Source organism: Dreissena polymorpha, chromosome 15 (genome assembly GCF_020536995.1).
Source record: "Dreissena polymorpha isolate Duluth1 chromosome 15, UMN_Dpol_1.0, whole genome shotgun sequence".
Lineage (NCBI taxonomy): Eukaryota > Metazoa > Mollusca > Bivalvia > Myida > Dreissenidae > Dreissena > Dreissena polymorpha.
The window spans coordinates 20,178,617-20,194,383 of NC_068369.1; the positions used below are offsets into that span (position 1 = coordinate 20,178,617).

Genomic DNA, 15,767 nt, shown 5'->3' on the forward strand with positions numbered 1-15,767 from the left:
GTTGCAGTTTATTACAGTCCATTTGATTATTCATTGATATCGCGCAACATATTTAAATTAAACTTGAAGATGAAGATATGGTGGAATATTTCTGCCAAATATAAATGCAGTTAGCTCTGTCAAATATTTTGCAATAAGTTTAACATGTTCAGTTATTATCTTGCTAGAAGAACATTCAACCACATGGGTATCTTTAAAAGGAAAAAGCACTTTACTGTGGCCACGTATGCAATTTGCATACTTAACCCATTTATGCCTACTGGACTCTCCCATCCTTCTAAATTGGATCAATTTATTTTCAAAATTAGGAATGTCTAGTATATTTATTTTTATATTTAGAATATTTCTTACATAGTTTTTTAAGCAAACAGCACTGACCCAGATGAGACGCCGCATTATGCGGCGTCTCATCTGAGTCTATGCTGTTTGCCAAGGCCTTTTTTCTAGACGCTAGGCATTAATGGGTCAATTTCGATAACTCTATGATATACAATGATTTTGAATCAGTTATTATGAGGTCACCAACAATATGTATCTTTGACAATAATTTTGAGGAAAACTCGTGTTTGCAACATAATTTAACTGACTATCTAAAAACAAAGCATGCTATCAACTAACCGTAAGTGAGTATGGTTTTGACAGTAGTTGGTGTAGACGCATATTTTCCAGTAAAGATAGCGTATTGTCAGTCACGAAAGGTTTCTTTTTTCCATATAATAACTGAATATGTGAAATGATATAAGAAAAAAAATGGTTATGTAGTTGGAAAAAATGTCAGCAAACGAATGATGACATCTTGACCTCGACAATACCGACCAGTCAAGTTCATTATTAAATGTGACCATAATTGGCATTGATTATTGTTTTAAATGAAGACAAGGACACAATCACGCATTAAGTGTAAGATGCAAACAGATATTATATCTCCGTTCTATATCGAAATAAAAAATAATCTCTTGGCCTTAGTGAGCTAACAGATGCGCATGTCACAGAAATCTCGACCACAATATATAAATATATTTGGTACGGCACGTTCAGGTCTTTATTTTAGTAGTCATTACGGAGAAAGCGAAGGGATAAGATGCAATTAATTGCCTGTATAGCTGTTCTACTGGGGGCGGCCTATGCCCATCCGTTCTATCGGGATGGCTTCCCTAATGGGTGAGTCTTATACTTACGATTTGTTTTTAATTGTGAACGTTGGTATAAATCCGTAATGTGGTAATTTATCAATGTTCGTAGTGAGTTTTTTATGATGTTATGCTATATAAACTTTAAGGATTACTAACTTATTGTGTGCATATAGAAAAACTTTGTTAAATAACTACTTTGATTTTTTGTAATAAATATAATTATAACATAAAGTTATAAAAAAAGAATTCAGTTTAAAATAGAATATTAAATGTTTATTGACCATTAAACATAACAAATATTAAAAGATAGTCTGTCTAAGCCTACAACAGGAAAATCGCTCAGTAATAAAAACCTTAATCAGCTTTTTTTGCGCACTCGTTTGACTCCAATAAAAAGAATTCCATTTTGTGTAATGCATGCTCGCAGCGGTATTTCTTTCATGTGCAAGCAACGTGTTGAATAAGGGCCAGAATATGTTTATTTTTGTTATATTGTCATTTAAAGGGCTACATATCATTGTTGCGATATGTTAATAAGAGTTTCAGAAACTACAATATAGGCATTATGTGAGTTCAAAAATATTACCAGGAGAAAAATTCTTATTTACATCTGAAAATCTTTCGTTTAAGGCAAGTGACCTAAAAGATCTACTAGTCTTTTATCGGTTATATAAAATTGTAAGATATTCTTATTATCTGGGGTCGAATTCACCAACCCATTCTTAGACTTAAGAATAAAGAATATAGAACCAAGACAATACATGTATTTTTTATATACCTGTTTAATGCTTTTAACAAAATACAGGTTGTATCAATCGTTGAAATAAAAAATCCCGTATTACGCTACTCGCTGTTTCCAATTCCGTATTACCATACTAGCCGGACTACTTCCCATTTAATGACGTCACATTACACGCACCGAAAATAGAAATATTTTATATTACGAAATATATTACGTAGTACATAGTGTGATGTCATTTCTGTGACAAAACACAATAGTTTTATCTAAACTCTGTAAGGACATGTCGGACGTGGTGTTTTTTAACAGTAAACTATGTGTTAAAAACGTATTTTGGAGTGTGTGTTTATCATGCATAAATGTATATTTCGATAGGAATACAATAAAATAGTGTGGTTTAAACTAAGTTTCGATAAAGACATGGAAGATAGAAGTGGAAGTGCATATCGTTTAAACATTTTTGTTATAAACATCGGATTAAAGTTGTCAACTTAATTGTTATAAAAATTGGATTAACGATGGCATTAAGGTAAGCGTGTCGGAAACCTGTGTTTTCCCGGTTCGAATGTTTACACGTTAATTTACATAAACTGTATTAATACGCGTCTTAAATAAACTATGGCGTACCGTTTTAGTCATTGTTTTGTCAGTTTTGTTAAAGTAAAAAAAACATTTGTTTACTGTTTTCGTTAGTTGTTGTATATAATAAAAGGAATATTACACTAGTCAATTGTTCCAAGAGTTTGTATCACTCTCGTGGCTTGTGCTATTTTGCCTCACACTCGAAGCTCCGCCTCTCGTGTGATACGTCATCACACAAGCCACTCGAGTGATACAAACTCTTGGAATTATTGACTAGCGAAATATTCCGTATATACATGCTACACATTGTGCTAATAGCATAAATAAGTTGTTAACCCTTTGCATGCTGGGAAATTTGTTGTCTGCTAAAATTTCGTCTGCTGAAATTCTACATTTAGCATTTTCTTCGATTTTTTCAAAGATTACCATCAGAATAGCAAATTGTTTGGATCCTGATGAGACGCCACGTTCTGTGGCGTCTCATCTGGATCCAAACTGTTTGCGAAGGCCTTCAAAATTCGGATTCAGCACTGAAAGAGTTAAGAATGAAGAATCGTGTCATACGCAGAATTAAATCTTGTGTCGCATTGAACTGCATTATACTATTAGACAGCAAAATCAAGAATATTCATTGTTTTTAGAGTTAAGTCTAAGAATTGGTTGGTGAATACGAGCCCATATCATAAAATGCGAATACAATGTTGTGTGTTTCTGCTTACTAGTTACTCTATTCCGAACCCCTGTGGAGGCGGGATATGGGAGGCTGTAGGTCATTATGACCCTCATCATCATACCATCAACAAGAACCGATATGGACTGGTATGTAATGCTATGAATGCATTTTTGTATTATGGACGACGTGTTTTGCGAAATGCCGTATGCCTGATATGAAAAGTCTAGTGAACGTGTGAGTATTTGAAAAAAAAAAAAACGTCATTCTTATTATAGTTCTGATCGGCAAAAGAGTATGTGTACCTCTGAAGTTTGACTCCGCCATTTTGCGTTTGAGCCTAGTTAATACAGTGTTTATGCTCTCCCGTTGACATGTGAATCAAGTAATTGAAAATAACATTCCATTTAATGACAAAATATGTGTAGATTTTTACATTTTCTCTCAAACGTGACATAGACCTTTGGTCTCTAGACATGTATCTAATTAATGAGTAACACACCGGTTGACTGAAGCAAGCATTGTATGTGAGGTACTGCAATCAGCTTGTGTGATGATAGCAATGACATTTTTTTAATCGCTGTCACAATTGCATGAGATTGACCGACAACAAACAATACTGTTAATGTTTATGTTGTTGTCGAGCTAGAATTAACGATCCGTGTCTGGCATTTGTCCCGGTTTGGTTAAATAAAGACTACCCGGTATACGCATCTTAAAATGAAAGCGATCATGCGGAAGGTCGCTAGACTGTAGGGTCGTAAGTTCAATTCCCTGCCTGGCGATTGGTCATGAAAATTCGGCTTAGACCATTCTCACCCTACATCTGATTGAAGCAGGCCAGGCAATGGTAGTTGTAAAGGCCATATGTACTGATATAGTGTCAGAAGGTTAAATGACCGCCTCATGTAACTGAAGTACATATACTGCTATACGTTGGAATTAAAAAAAACACAAATAAACCTCCATACATAAAATAATGGTGTTTAAAGGCATTCTCCGCCGCCGGTCACACTTGGACCCATGCCCTCTGCATGGCGGACAGTGACGGCGACGGCAAAACTAACGGAGCGGAACTCGGGGACCCGACCTGCGTCTGGGTGAGGGGTGGAGTGCCCACCGGCCATGCCACCGGACATCCGGGTAACTGTCTATACCATTACGTTTTGTTCATTGAAACCAATAATTTGTCTACCATACAGAGGTGGTGATATCTCATATGCCGTACGTGTCCGTTCTTGATATTTTTTTGGGGAAAGCAATTTTATTATGTATCTTATAATAATACGTGAGCGTTTTCAACGATCAAAGCGGTAGCACTCCATTTCTAAAACGTTCATGTTACATGCAATGACCTTCCGGAACCAATTTCATTTTAGTACTGTCATTCACGGAACGGGAAGCAAATGGAAACAATCGAACTGTTATTTCATACATGTTTAATTTACATAAGAAAATATTCGAATTTTTGGTATTACGTGTGAAATAAGAAACAGCGTGCGATAAAATGCTGGTTTTGTATATTTTGCGATGTGGCGTGCAATAAAATTAGTATTTCCTGTTTAATCCTTTTTGATGAATGGTTCACGTATATTTCTCCAGGAATCTGCGAGCCAGTGGGGTCTTGCGGAGACGGGTTTACGTGCAACTGCCATGGCGGCCATTGTGTTGGGAAATAATCGTCGGAATAAAAAAAACTGCCTTGCTTGTTATGTTTTTGGATACATCTGTGATGAATGTTCTATAAGCATTTCTAAAATTAGTTGATATTCCTTGGAAATTACTTCCCTTCACATCAAATATTGTATTACGCTATTAATAAGTGCATATTCAACTTTTGGGGATTGTTTTCTCACAAGGTGCATTCAAACATGTGTCTATTGATCGCGTAAAGAACGTTATATTCAATTTTTAATAACATAACCTCTTATTAAAGATTTAACATAATTTGTGCTATAAAATGAAAATAAAATTAATAAAGTCTATTTTGAACCATGTCCAGTCGTACGTGTGCTTTTTTATATGCGCATGAAAACAATACAAAGGAAGCCAACTTGCAAGTCTAGTACCGGTCCTTTAATGATACATGTTTCTTTTTCATACAAAAATCATGATGATGTATCTTTAATTAAGTGTCAAGTCTTACAGAAGCCAATTAAAAAAACATAGTCTGTCAACATGCTTTTAGCAATGCAGCTCATCTGGTTCAATTGCAGCATATTTATAAATACTCTAACAATCAATCAAAGTCATCGGAACTACAGTATAATATACTTGTGGAAAAGGTCTATATGTTAATGATACGCTATTTGTTTGAAATTATCTGACAATGAAAACAAAACAAAATTAGTTTGAACTGAAATGAAGACAGCTTTTATCGAACGCTTATACATTTTTTAAATTACACAAATACATTAAATCTATCAATTCGCCGATAATCGATCAAGACGTTTATACGTGTGCATGTATATACTAGTTCACGTTGCAGCGATGTAATTGGATTTTGCTTTTATGTTCTCTTACGTTAACGTTGTCCGTAACAATGTTCTTAACTTTTATTATGCATGTAATTATTATTATTTACAAAATTCTGACGTCATTATCTATTCCTGGTTTTATATTGTAATTGTCACAGTCCGTCTTTAACAAGATCAAAGTACTGACAGTACTGGTGTGACGATGCTTGTGAAGAAGATTGATATAAAAGCATCTATTTAAGTTTATCTACATCACCACAATTGTGTATGTGGGTACAAAAATTTTGGGTAGATATTCGACGTGTATTTTCTGTACCACTTATCTTAAAACACGTTCTGTTACAGTAAAACGTTTGTGTGTTATAACATTACGTTTCAGCATATACATTCAAAACTTGGCATGCTCTTTAATAAAACCATGCTCTTTAATTTTACATGCATATCATACCAAACTTATATTTCGCTGTTTTCTTTCCTAAGAATATAATACTTAATGATGCTATGTGTACGAACGTAATTTCACATGCCCATGTGCATAAACATATACTTTTTTCTCTTTTGATTATTGTTTTATCTCTAATTAAATAAGCTTAGGCATGTTTGTTCGTTAAGTACAGCAATAATTTCATGATGATTCCCGAAAGCAGGTATGAGCACATAGTCGTAAGAGCACTTGAATACGTGAGTTCGCCCATGAACACATGGTAAGGTTAACTAAATCTCAACGATATGACCTAATATGTGTTTAAAACGGGAAGAGGACAACGACAACGAGCGAGACATGGTATAGGGGTGATAACCCTGGGTTATGGTTAGGGTTAAGGTTAGGTGTCGGGTTAGGGTTAAGGTTAGGGTTAAGGTTAATCCTAACCCAAACCCGACCCTTAACCCTAACCCTTCCTTTACCCTTTAACTCCCCATGCGCATTACAATACCATGCCTCGCTCGTTGTCGTTGTCCGCTTCCCGTTTAAAACATCAAACAATATCCAACAAACGAATGAATTATCAAACATAGTATGTGCACTGATGTGGCTCTGTAATTTCTGTTTGAAAAGTTTATTAAATATGCAAATTAAACACGCATAAGAGCGAGTTTCACACATGCCAACATGGTATTATGCTGTTTATATACCATAGTCGTTACAACGTTACAAATGGCAGGTTCGAAATAATTCGTTTTCTGTACACTCATGATCGCGTTGAAAGTTAATTATAAACGTTTTAATTCGCAATTTATTAACTGAATCACGACAAATGCCAAACACAATACAGAAAATGCATAGTTGTTTCATTGATTTATAAAAATATAATGGATTGAATATAACTGATTTAAAATCCACGTTTTCAAACTATTATTAAAAACCTTTTTCTCAGAATATGCTGTCCTATTTATAGCTGAGCTTCCTATCTTTAAGTTTCGATGTTATACCCGGTTTTTTCTTGCATTTTTCCTTTAAAAGTGATGTTGCACAATACAGAGGTTACCAATTTATTTCATTATTTTAGAGTCATATATTCGCTTAAATTGAATAAAGGCACATGGATTAACAAAGAAGTCAGTTAAATATCTTTATGCATTGGACCGAACATGAATACGTAAGTATACAAGTTGGATATTTGAATAGTTCATGCATATTGGCGTAACAGTCTCAGACCCTTTTAAAAATCTGCTTGACGAAAACTTGATGTTAGAAAATATGTTTCTACCCTGAAAGATTAGGGTTGCGGTCCCAACTCTAAATCGCACTAGACATTACCTGAATAAGGCCAAACACCACTAGCACGGGTACAACAACAGCCGTTTTTGCCGAACGAGCGACTCCATATCTCCGAGTAACAGCCCTGAAAATACCAAGCCTTCTTAAACGGTCATTTCTTAAAATGCTTTATTCAATAATAGTTTTTCAGTTTATGAAGTTGTTGTTAATGATTGAAATACTTGGCAACAGTGAATATTATTATGGTAGATAGCTTGATTTAAATTGTAAACGATACGCCAAATGTATAATAAAATGGTTATTCATAATAGCTTTGAAGTTGTTACCAAACTGGATTTGGTAAGCCGATCAAAACTCACCCACCATATCACCCCATAATTTGCCATATATATATATATATATATATATATAGATATATATATATATATATATATATATATATATATATATATATATATATATATACATAATTAATCATCATATCAACGCTCAAGTCGGAAATCTTTTTGAACATACATTTGCCGTATACATGTCTGTTTGTGTATATTGTTGCTGCTAATTTATTTATTTTCTTTAATATTATTTTAATTTTATTCTATTTAGTGATGGGGGTGCTCAAAGTATGCCGAACAACTGATCATTTTATTGTGGCGTGTGAATGGTGTGATTGGATCAATAATTAGTTCACATATGGGAGTGGTGTGCTATCGCCATTTCCTGACTTTATCCACTCGTTATACAATCTAGCGTGTCCTAACTTCAGTGTAATTGCGATCAAATCGTGATTTCTACTCATGCCATGATTGACCCAAACTATATCGTATGTGAAGGTACATAGGCGTAAGTGCAGTGAAAAGCCGTTGTATATTTCAATAATGCTTTATTACACTCAGGTCTTTTTTTACACTTGGGGATGCGGCTCTCAGCACGATTTGGTGTGGAAATATATAATATATATTAGGCGAATAGGGGTTTAATCAAGATGATTTATGTAGGAAACAGTGTATGATTTAAGAAAGTCAAGACTGCTTCTCTCAATTAGGTTTATCAATAGGTTTTATCCTATCGCTACGGACCATGGTTTGTTTTAAGGCTCGCTTAAAGGCCTTTTACAGATTTTGACATGTATTGAAGTTTGTCATTTAATACTTTATATTGATAAATTAAAACATCGGACCTCAAAATCTCCAGCATAAAACAAGAATACCATTTTAAAAAAGAAGAAAAAAGTGACCTTCAACTGGGTTCAAACCACTGACCCTTGGAGATCCTGGATTAAAAAGCCTTCTGCTTAGACCACGAAGCCATCATTCTCATGCTATGATAGAATGTATTTTACATTATATAAGCAATCCTCGTAGTTCACAAAATTTAACGACAACAACAGAGCTCTCAAATTATTAAATCGTTTCGCGTTTGCAACGCTTGATATTTTTTCAGGTTTTCAAATCAAAAGATGCATATAATGGAAATTATACGTAAATGGTAAATTTTTCAGTATTACTGTTTCCTCACAAATATCAACATCTTTTTTTAATTTGTCAATTTACAAACCCGTGAAAAGGCTTCTTATGGATCTGCATTTAGTATGTCGCGGTAAGGTAAACATTTTAAGGAGAGACATTCTGATAAGAACACCTAGTCTTGTATTTAGGGCAACTTACAAATCGCCTGTACCAATGCACGATATAACATACAAACACAAACATTAAACATATTGGCAATCATCAAACAGCCTTCGAACGGTCCATGCAAGCATTAAGGGTTTTAGCCTGTTACAACGCTAAGATGTAATTGCAAATATGGATACAACATAGCACTACATTATATTTTAAATTACACATTATTAATAGTTTATTAACAACTATGAATTGGGCTTATTGTTTCGGTACCAATTTGCTGTCAGTACGCCTACACGTGTACAATGAGTCGTATGAGCAGACACAGTTTAGATTGAAACCGCATTTATTATTAAGGGATTGTTCACAGTTTAGCAAATTAACAATAACAATTTGATAGACTATAAACAGAATGTATACATACATTCAAATAAAATTAATCACTTGGAACGAAGAGAAAAAAATATTTAAAAAAACGGTTGATTGATGGATTATAATAACTTAAAATCTGTAAAATAATTTAATTTAGAACACACTTATTTTCTAAGATTGTTCAAAGTAGCCTACGTAGGACAGTGGACGTGCGTACGATTTGTCCTCTTAAGGTCCCGAGTTCGAGTCTCGCGGTATGCAAACTTGTTTATCAATAATTTTGTGTTGTAAGCATGATCATTGAAAACTATTTCAAATAGTATACATTCAGTTTTTTTTAAGAAATACTGTAATGTCAATTTTTAATAAAAATCTGTGAAATACTAGTAGTCCTTTTAAGTATTTGGATATATTTTGGATAATTTTTAAAGGGACTTGTTACATATTGTTTCTCTCTTTTGTTTTTGAAATACAAAATCATTAAATGTACTGGAAAGAAAGGTACAACACACACAATATAAAGACAAAACTGGTGTGTTCGCTATGTCACATAAACATGTATTCGGTCAGCTCCCATATTAACGATATCTACTCAAATGATCGTGCTTAGAATTTTATTCGAGGAGTATCTGCACGTGAGGAGGGCACATCAACATAAATGTAAACTTAATTCGACAGACTGGTGCTTGTTTCGATACAAAACTTAAAAATTACATACAAATGTTAAGCATAAAAATGATTTAAGCTCGGTCTCATCGCCTTCGTGCTGCATTGTTTTGAGTCAGTTATTATGAGGTCAACAACAATACGTATCTTTGACGACTAATTTGAGGAAAAATAAATCGTGTCTGCCATATAAATTAACTGACTGAAACAAAACATGTCATTCAGTAACCGTAAGGAATATGCAATTGGGCAGTAGTTGGTGTAACCGCATATTTCCAGTAAAGATCACTTATTGGCGATCATAAAAGGTTATAATTTGCCATATGATAACTGAATATGTGAGAGAATTTCAGAAAATCTTAAGTGGTAATGTAGTTGGAAAAAAAGGTCATTAAAACGAAGGATTACATGGAGCCCTAATACATTAACAGTGTGAAGTTACGTCTGACGTCAGCGTTAAAACGAATTGGTCCACCAATACGTCGTGTAGTCAGTTTTGAAGCGTGAGAGTCCTCAATATGTTGTGCACTGATAGACATTGAACTATTGAGATTGCGTCATGGTTTTTAATTTTCATCTCATATATCTGCAAGCTGGCGCAATATTTGAGGCCAAACACTTTTTAAATCAATAATTTGTGTATGGAATGCACGTATCGCTTCATTGTTTTATTACGATGGAGATCGTTTAAGACTAACATCGATTTCCAGTATGGACAATGATTATGTATACATATTAAGATTTAACAACAAACTATGTAATATGACGCTAAACGCAACTTTTTTTTCTAATTCCTCATGAGACACCTTTATGATTTTGTATTTTATTCTGGATTACGGGTACGCGGTGGTGGCCCTTTAAACCGGTTTAAACCCCAATTGCTTTGGTATTGACTGTTCCAAGCAGGGTAACCCGTCCATACTAATTTTAATGTTCAGAGTTCCGCTGATATGTGGAACACTTTCATTAAACCAAGGACTTTTGGACGACTTTCACAAAGAAAATCTCCAAATAATTTGTGAAGCTTTTTTTCCTTATATAAGATCGTATTATCCGTATATTAGTATTTGATCATGTTCAAAACACGTACCATCAATTGTTTCGACCTCAAACTATTGACCCAGTGGAATTCATATTAAATATGACCTTAATTTTCATTGATTGATGTTTTAAATGAAGACAAGGACAAAATTACACATTAAGTGTTACATGAAAACAGATAAAAACTTTATATAGCCAACTAAAATGATACTTGCTTGGCCTTAGTTACGTAACAGAAGTGCGAGTCACAGAAATCTCGACCTCATATATAAATATTTAGGGTACGACACGATTTAGTTTAGTATTCATTTCGGAGCAAGAGAAGGGATAGGATGCAATTAATCGCCTTTATAGCTGTTCTTCTGGGGGCGGTTTCTGCCCATCCGTTCTATCGGATTCCTTCCCTAATGGGTGAGTCTTTGATCAACGATTTGTTTTTATTTGAAGGGTTAACGTTGAAATTTTTTTTTTTTTTGTATTTGATCAATGCGCGCAGTGAGTTTTCTAGTTGGAATGATATATTAACTTTGGAGATACAGTTTGACTCGTCTTATAAACTAACTTCTTGTATGCATATAAACCTTGTTAAATAACTACTTGGATGTTTGGTAATAAATATAATTATATCATAAAGTAATCAAAGTATTCAATTTATTATAGAATATAACATGTTTATTGACCATAGACATACCATCAAAAAATAATCTCTCTAAGCCTACAGACGAAATTCGTTCAGTAATACAAACCTTTATCAGCTCACTTTGACTACAATAACGAAGAATGTGTAATGAACAGCCATATTTGTAGGTCACGCGGTTGTATATCGTGTTCTTTAAATTTAACACAGTGTTGATAAAAATATTACAATATATGTACATTTCCAGAAAGCAAATTCAGTTATGCTGTTGAAAAAGACCGAGTTCATAGAAATCGCTGCACAATTGATGAAGTTATGGCTGTTAAAGCGATGCACCCTGTTTCGGGTCATTTTAGTTGAATACCTTGTTATTATATTATATTCGTTGTAGTCATGATATTTGTGATGAAAAAGTAATACTTAACATTAACCATGCTCTAAAATATCCATTATTTGCATCTGTTGACGATTTAAAAATCTGAAACATATAAAACGTTGCAAACGTGAAACGATTGAATAATTTGGGGAGGGATCGTTGTTGTCGTTATATTTTGTGATACTACGTGGATTGCTTATATAAATATAAAATACACCATTCATTGTATGAGCACGGATGGCCGAACTGGTCTTAGCGTTAGACTTTACTCGAGGACTCCAGGGGTCAGTGGTTTCGAGCCTAGTTTAGGGTCACTTTCTTTCTTTAATTGTATTCTTGTTTTTTTTTTCTACTGGAGCTGTTTAGATCCAATGTTTACATTTATCATGATAACAGCATTTAATGACAAACTTCACTACATGCCCAAATCTGTGAAAAGGTCCCTTTAATGCAAGAGACTTAAACATCTACCAGTCCTTTATCAGTTATTTTAAAACAGTAAACATATTATGATCATATCTTTAAGTTCGATTAAAATGTCGTTGTGTTTTCTGCTCACTAGTTACTCTGTGCCTAACCCCTGTGGAGGCGGGATATGGGAGGCTGTAGGTCATTATGATCCTAATCATCACACCATAAACAAGAACAGATTCGGGCAGGTACGTACAACTATGAGTGCATTTTGTATTATGGACGACGTGTTTTGCGAAATGTCCGTATGCCTGATATGAAAAGTGTAGTGAACGTGTTAATATTTGAGAAATAAAACAATGCCGTCTTATTATAGTTTTTGACTCGCAAAAGAGTATTTGTAGCTATTAAGTTTGACTTCGCCATTTTAGGTTTGGGTCTGATTTATAAAGAGTTCATGCTCTCCCGTTGACATGTGAACCAAGCAATTAAAAATAACATTCAATTTAAGCTATGTGTATATCTTTTACCTTTTCTCTCAAACGTGACTTTGACCGTTTGCCTATATATCTGATTAATAAGTAACACGCCAGTTGACTGTTGTAAGCATTGTATGTGAGTTACTGCAATCAAGGTTGTGTGATAACTGCATTGACATTGTTTTAATCGATGTCATGTTTTAATCGCTGCCACAATTGAATGATAATGACCGACATAAAGCAATTTGTGTTAATGTTTGATGAAGTTGTCGAGCTCAAAGTTACGATCACGTGTCTCGCGTTTGTACCGGTTTGGATAAATAAAGACTACCCCGGTATGCACATCTTAAAATAAACGCAATCATGGCCAAAGCCGCTAGACTGTAGGTTCGTAAGTTCAATTCCCTGCCTGATGATTGGTCATAAAATTCGGTTAAGACCCATCTCACCCTACATCTGATTGAAGCAAGTCATGCAATAGTATTATTATGTGCCATATGTGCTGATAAAGTGTCAGGTTAAATTACCGCCTCAATGACTAAAGTAATAATACTGTGATACGTCGGAATAAAAAACAAATAAACCTCCATACATAAAGTAATAATGTTTTAAAGGCATTCTCCGCCGCCGGTCGCACTTGGACCCCAAGCCCTGTGCATGGGCGGACAGCGACGGCGACGGCCAAAACTAACGGAGCGGAACTCGGGGATCCGACCTGCGTCTGGGTGCAGGGTGGAGTGCCAGCCGGCCGTGCCACCGGACATCCGGGTAACTGTCTATACCGTTACGTTTTATTCATTGAAACAAATCATTTGTCGACCATACATGGGTGGTGATATCTCATATGACGTTCTTGTCCATTATTGATAATGTTTTGGGGAAAAGCAATTTTTTTATGTACCTACTTTCTAATATTATGTGAGCGTTTTCAACGATCAAAGTGGGAGCCCTTCATTTCCAAAACGTACATGGTACATACAATGACCTACATGAATCAATTGAGTGTATGTTGTAAATATTATGCCGTACCAGTTGTGTTAAAAGTAATAAGGTTTAACAAAGGGTACAAACGTACGTAAACAGACACAATGTGTGCCTACACGCAAATAGTTACTGGCACATCTACAATTGCCATATGTACCTACACCTTACGCATGTCGTAGTAAATTCATACCTCCGCGTACATTATGATAAATTGGTAAGAATTTGTTTTTATTGTATCGTGTTAATTAATTATATTATTTAAGTACAATACTGTTTTTCTATGATTTTATATAAGACTGCATGTACTTGCTAAAAAGACATCGATCTCATTTTTGACTCAGGGTTAAAAGAACTTTTCTAATATATGCTGACATGCATCAATTTTATGCCATATTTGAAAAAGTATCCATATAATATATATGGATTGCATTAATAAACTATATGTGATATTTTCATTGTGTATGTTTTCTGGTTTTCCGGCGTAAAAGTAAAAAAGTTGTATGTTTTCGTTAGCCCGAACCTCAACTATTTTATGGTCATAGTCTTAACTCTTTTTGTACAAATGTATAACAGCTCATGGCTGCGATCAATTTTCTACATTTCATAAGTATTCATTTACTGCCAACATTAAATTTTCAATACAAGGAAAGTTATGTTGCAAAGCGAGTCTGAAGATTTTTGCAATGTAACATCCTTAATAGGGTGGCACACGTCTCGAGTATATAAGAAAGTTAAAGAGCGAATGAATTTGCCGACCTACGCTTTTTGGCTATTTCAATAATGTTTTAACCTTGCTAACATAAGCATTTTAATTTGATAACTTCATGTATTCAACATTTCATGTTTAGTTCAGTCATTCACAATAACGGGGAAAGAATGTAAACAATGAAATTGTTATTTCAAACACCGTTTAATTAACAAACGAGCTTATTCATTTTTTTGTATTATGCGTGTGAAATAAGGTAAGCATGCGAAACAATGCTGTTATTGTATATTTTGCGATGTGGCGTGCAATAAACAATACTATTTCTTGTATAACGAATGATTTACATATACTTCTCCAGGAATCTGCGAGCCAGTGGGGGTCTTGCGGAGACGGGTTCACTTGCAACTGCCATGGCGCCAATTGTGTTGGAAAATAAGCGTCCGCATAAAAAAACTGCATTGTCTGTTATGGAATTTTTGGATACATCTGTAATAAATGTGCTATACGCAAATTCTAAAAATAGTGGACATTCCTTGAAAATTACTTCCCTTTACATCAAATACGGTATTACACTATTCATAAGTGCATATTCAATTTTGGGGGATTTTTTCTCACCCATTCATTCAAACTGTGTCTATTGATCGCGTTTAACATAACGTTTATTTTAATTTTTAATAACATAACATCTAATTAAAGATTTAACATAATTTGACTTGTGCTATAAATGAAATAATTTGACTTTTGGCTATAAAATGAAATAAAATTTATAAAGTATTTTTAAACCGATGTCAGTTGTACGTGTGATTGTTTACATAGCTTCGAAAACAATATACAAAGGAAGCTACCTTGCAAGTCTCGTAACGGTCATTTATTCATACATGTCGCTTTTTCACAAAAAAATCAATGATTTTTGTTAAGTTTATTTTCTACCAAATCCAATGTTAATCAAAGCGCTGTAGGCACTGAAGGCCTGGGGCTAGATTTAGTGCGCTTGGGAAGAAGTATTGTCCGAATTTCTCCCTTGGTCCGAATGTATAACGGATTAAACCTAGCGGTGTGAGGGCAAAAGCTCAGAGACTGTAAGAAAAGAAAAATTGTGTACACACTACAGTATACATAGACGGTGGAGGAATACACGATACTGAGATGGGAACG

The 15,767-nt window shown here is 34.4% G+C and overlaps 1 protein-coding gene across 2 annotated transcripts; it reads left to right on the plus strand.

Moving 5' to 3' along the window:
* The first annotated feature begins 993 nt into the window (after positions 1-993).
* LOC127860662 (temptin-like) lies at positions 994-15,112 on the plus strand. Of its 2 annotated transcripts, none has more exons than XM_052398900.1 (4): positions 994-1,161; positions 3,177-3,273; positions 4,117-4,267; positions 14,971-15,112. In XM_052398900.1, the coding sequence occupies exons 1-4, from the start codon at positions 1,082-1,084 to the stop codon at positions 15,102-15,104; spliced, it is 462 nt and encodes a 153-aa protein (XP_052254860.1). In that variant the 5' UTR covers positions 994-1,081; the 3' UTR covers positions 15,105-15,112. The 2 variants fall into 2 exon arrangements, with proteins under 2 accessions (XP_052254860.1, XP_052254861.1); XM_052398901.1 differs by lacking the exon at positions 14,971-15,112 and adding an exon at positions 4,727-5,121.
* Positions 15,113-15,767: the final 655 nt, after the last annotated feature.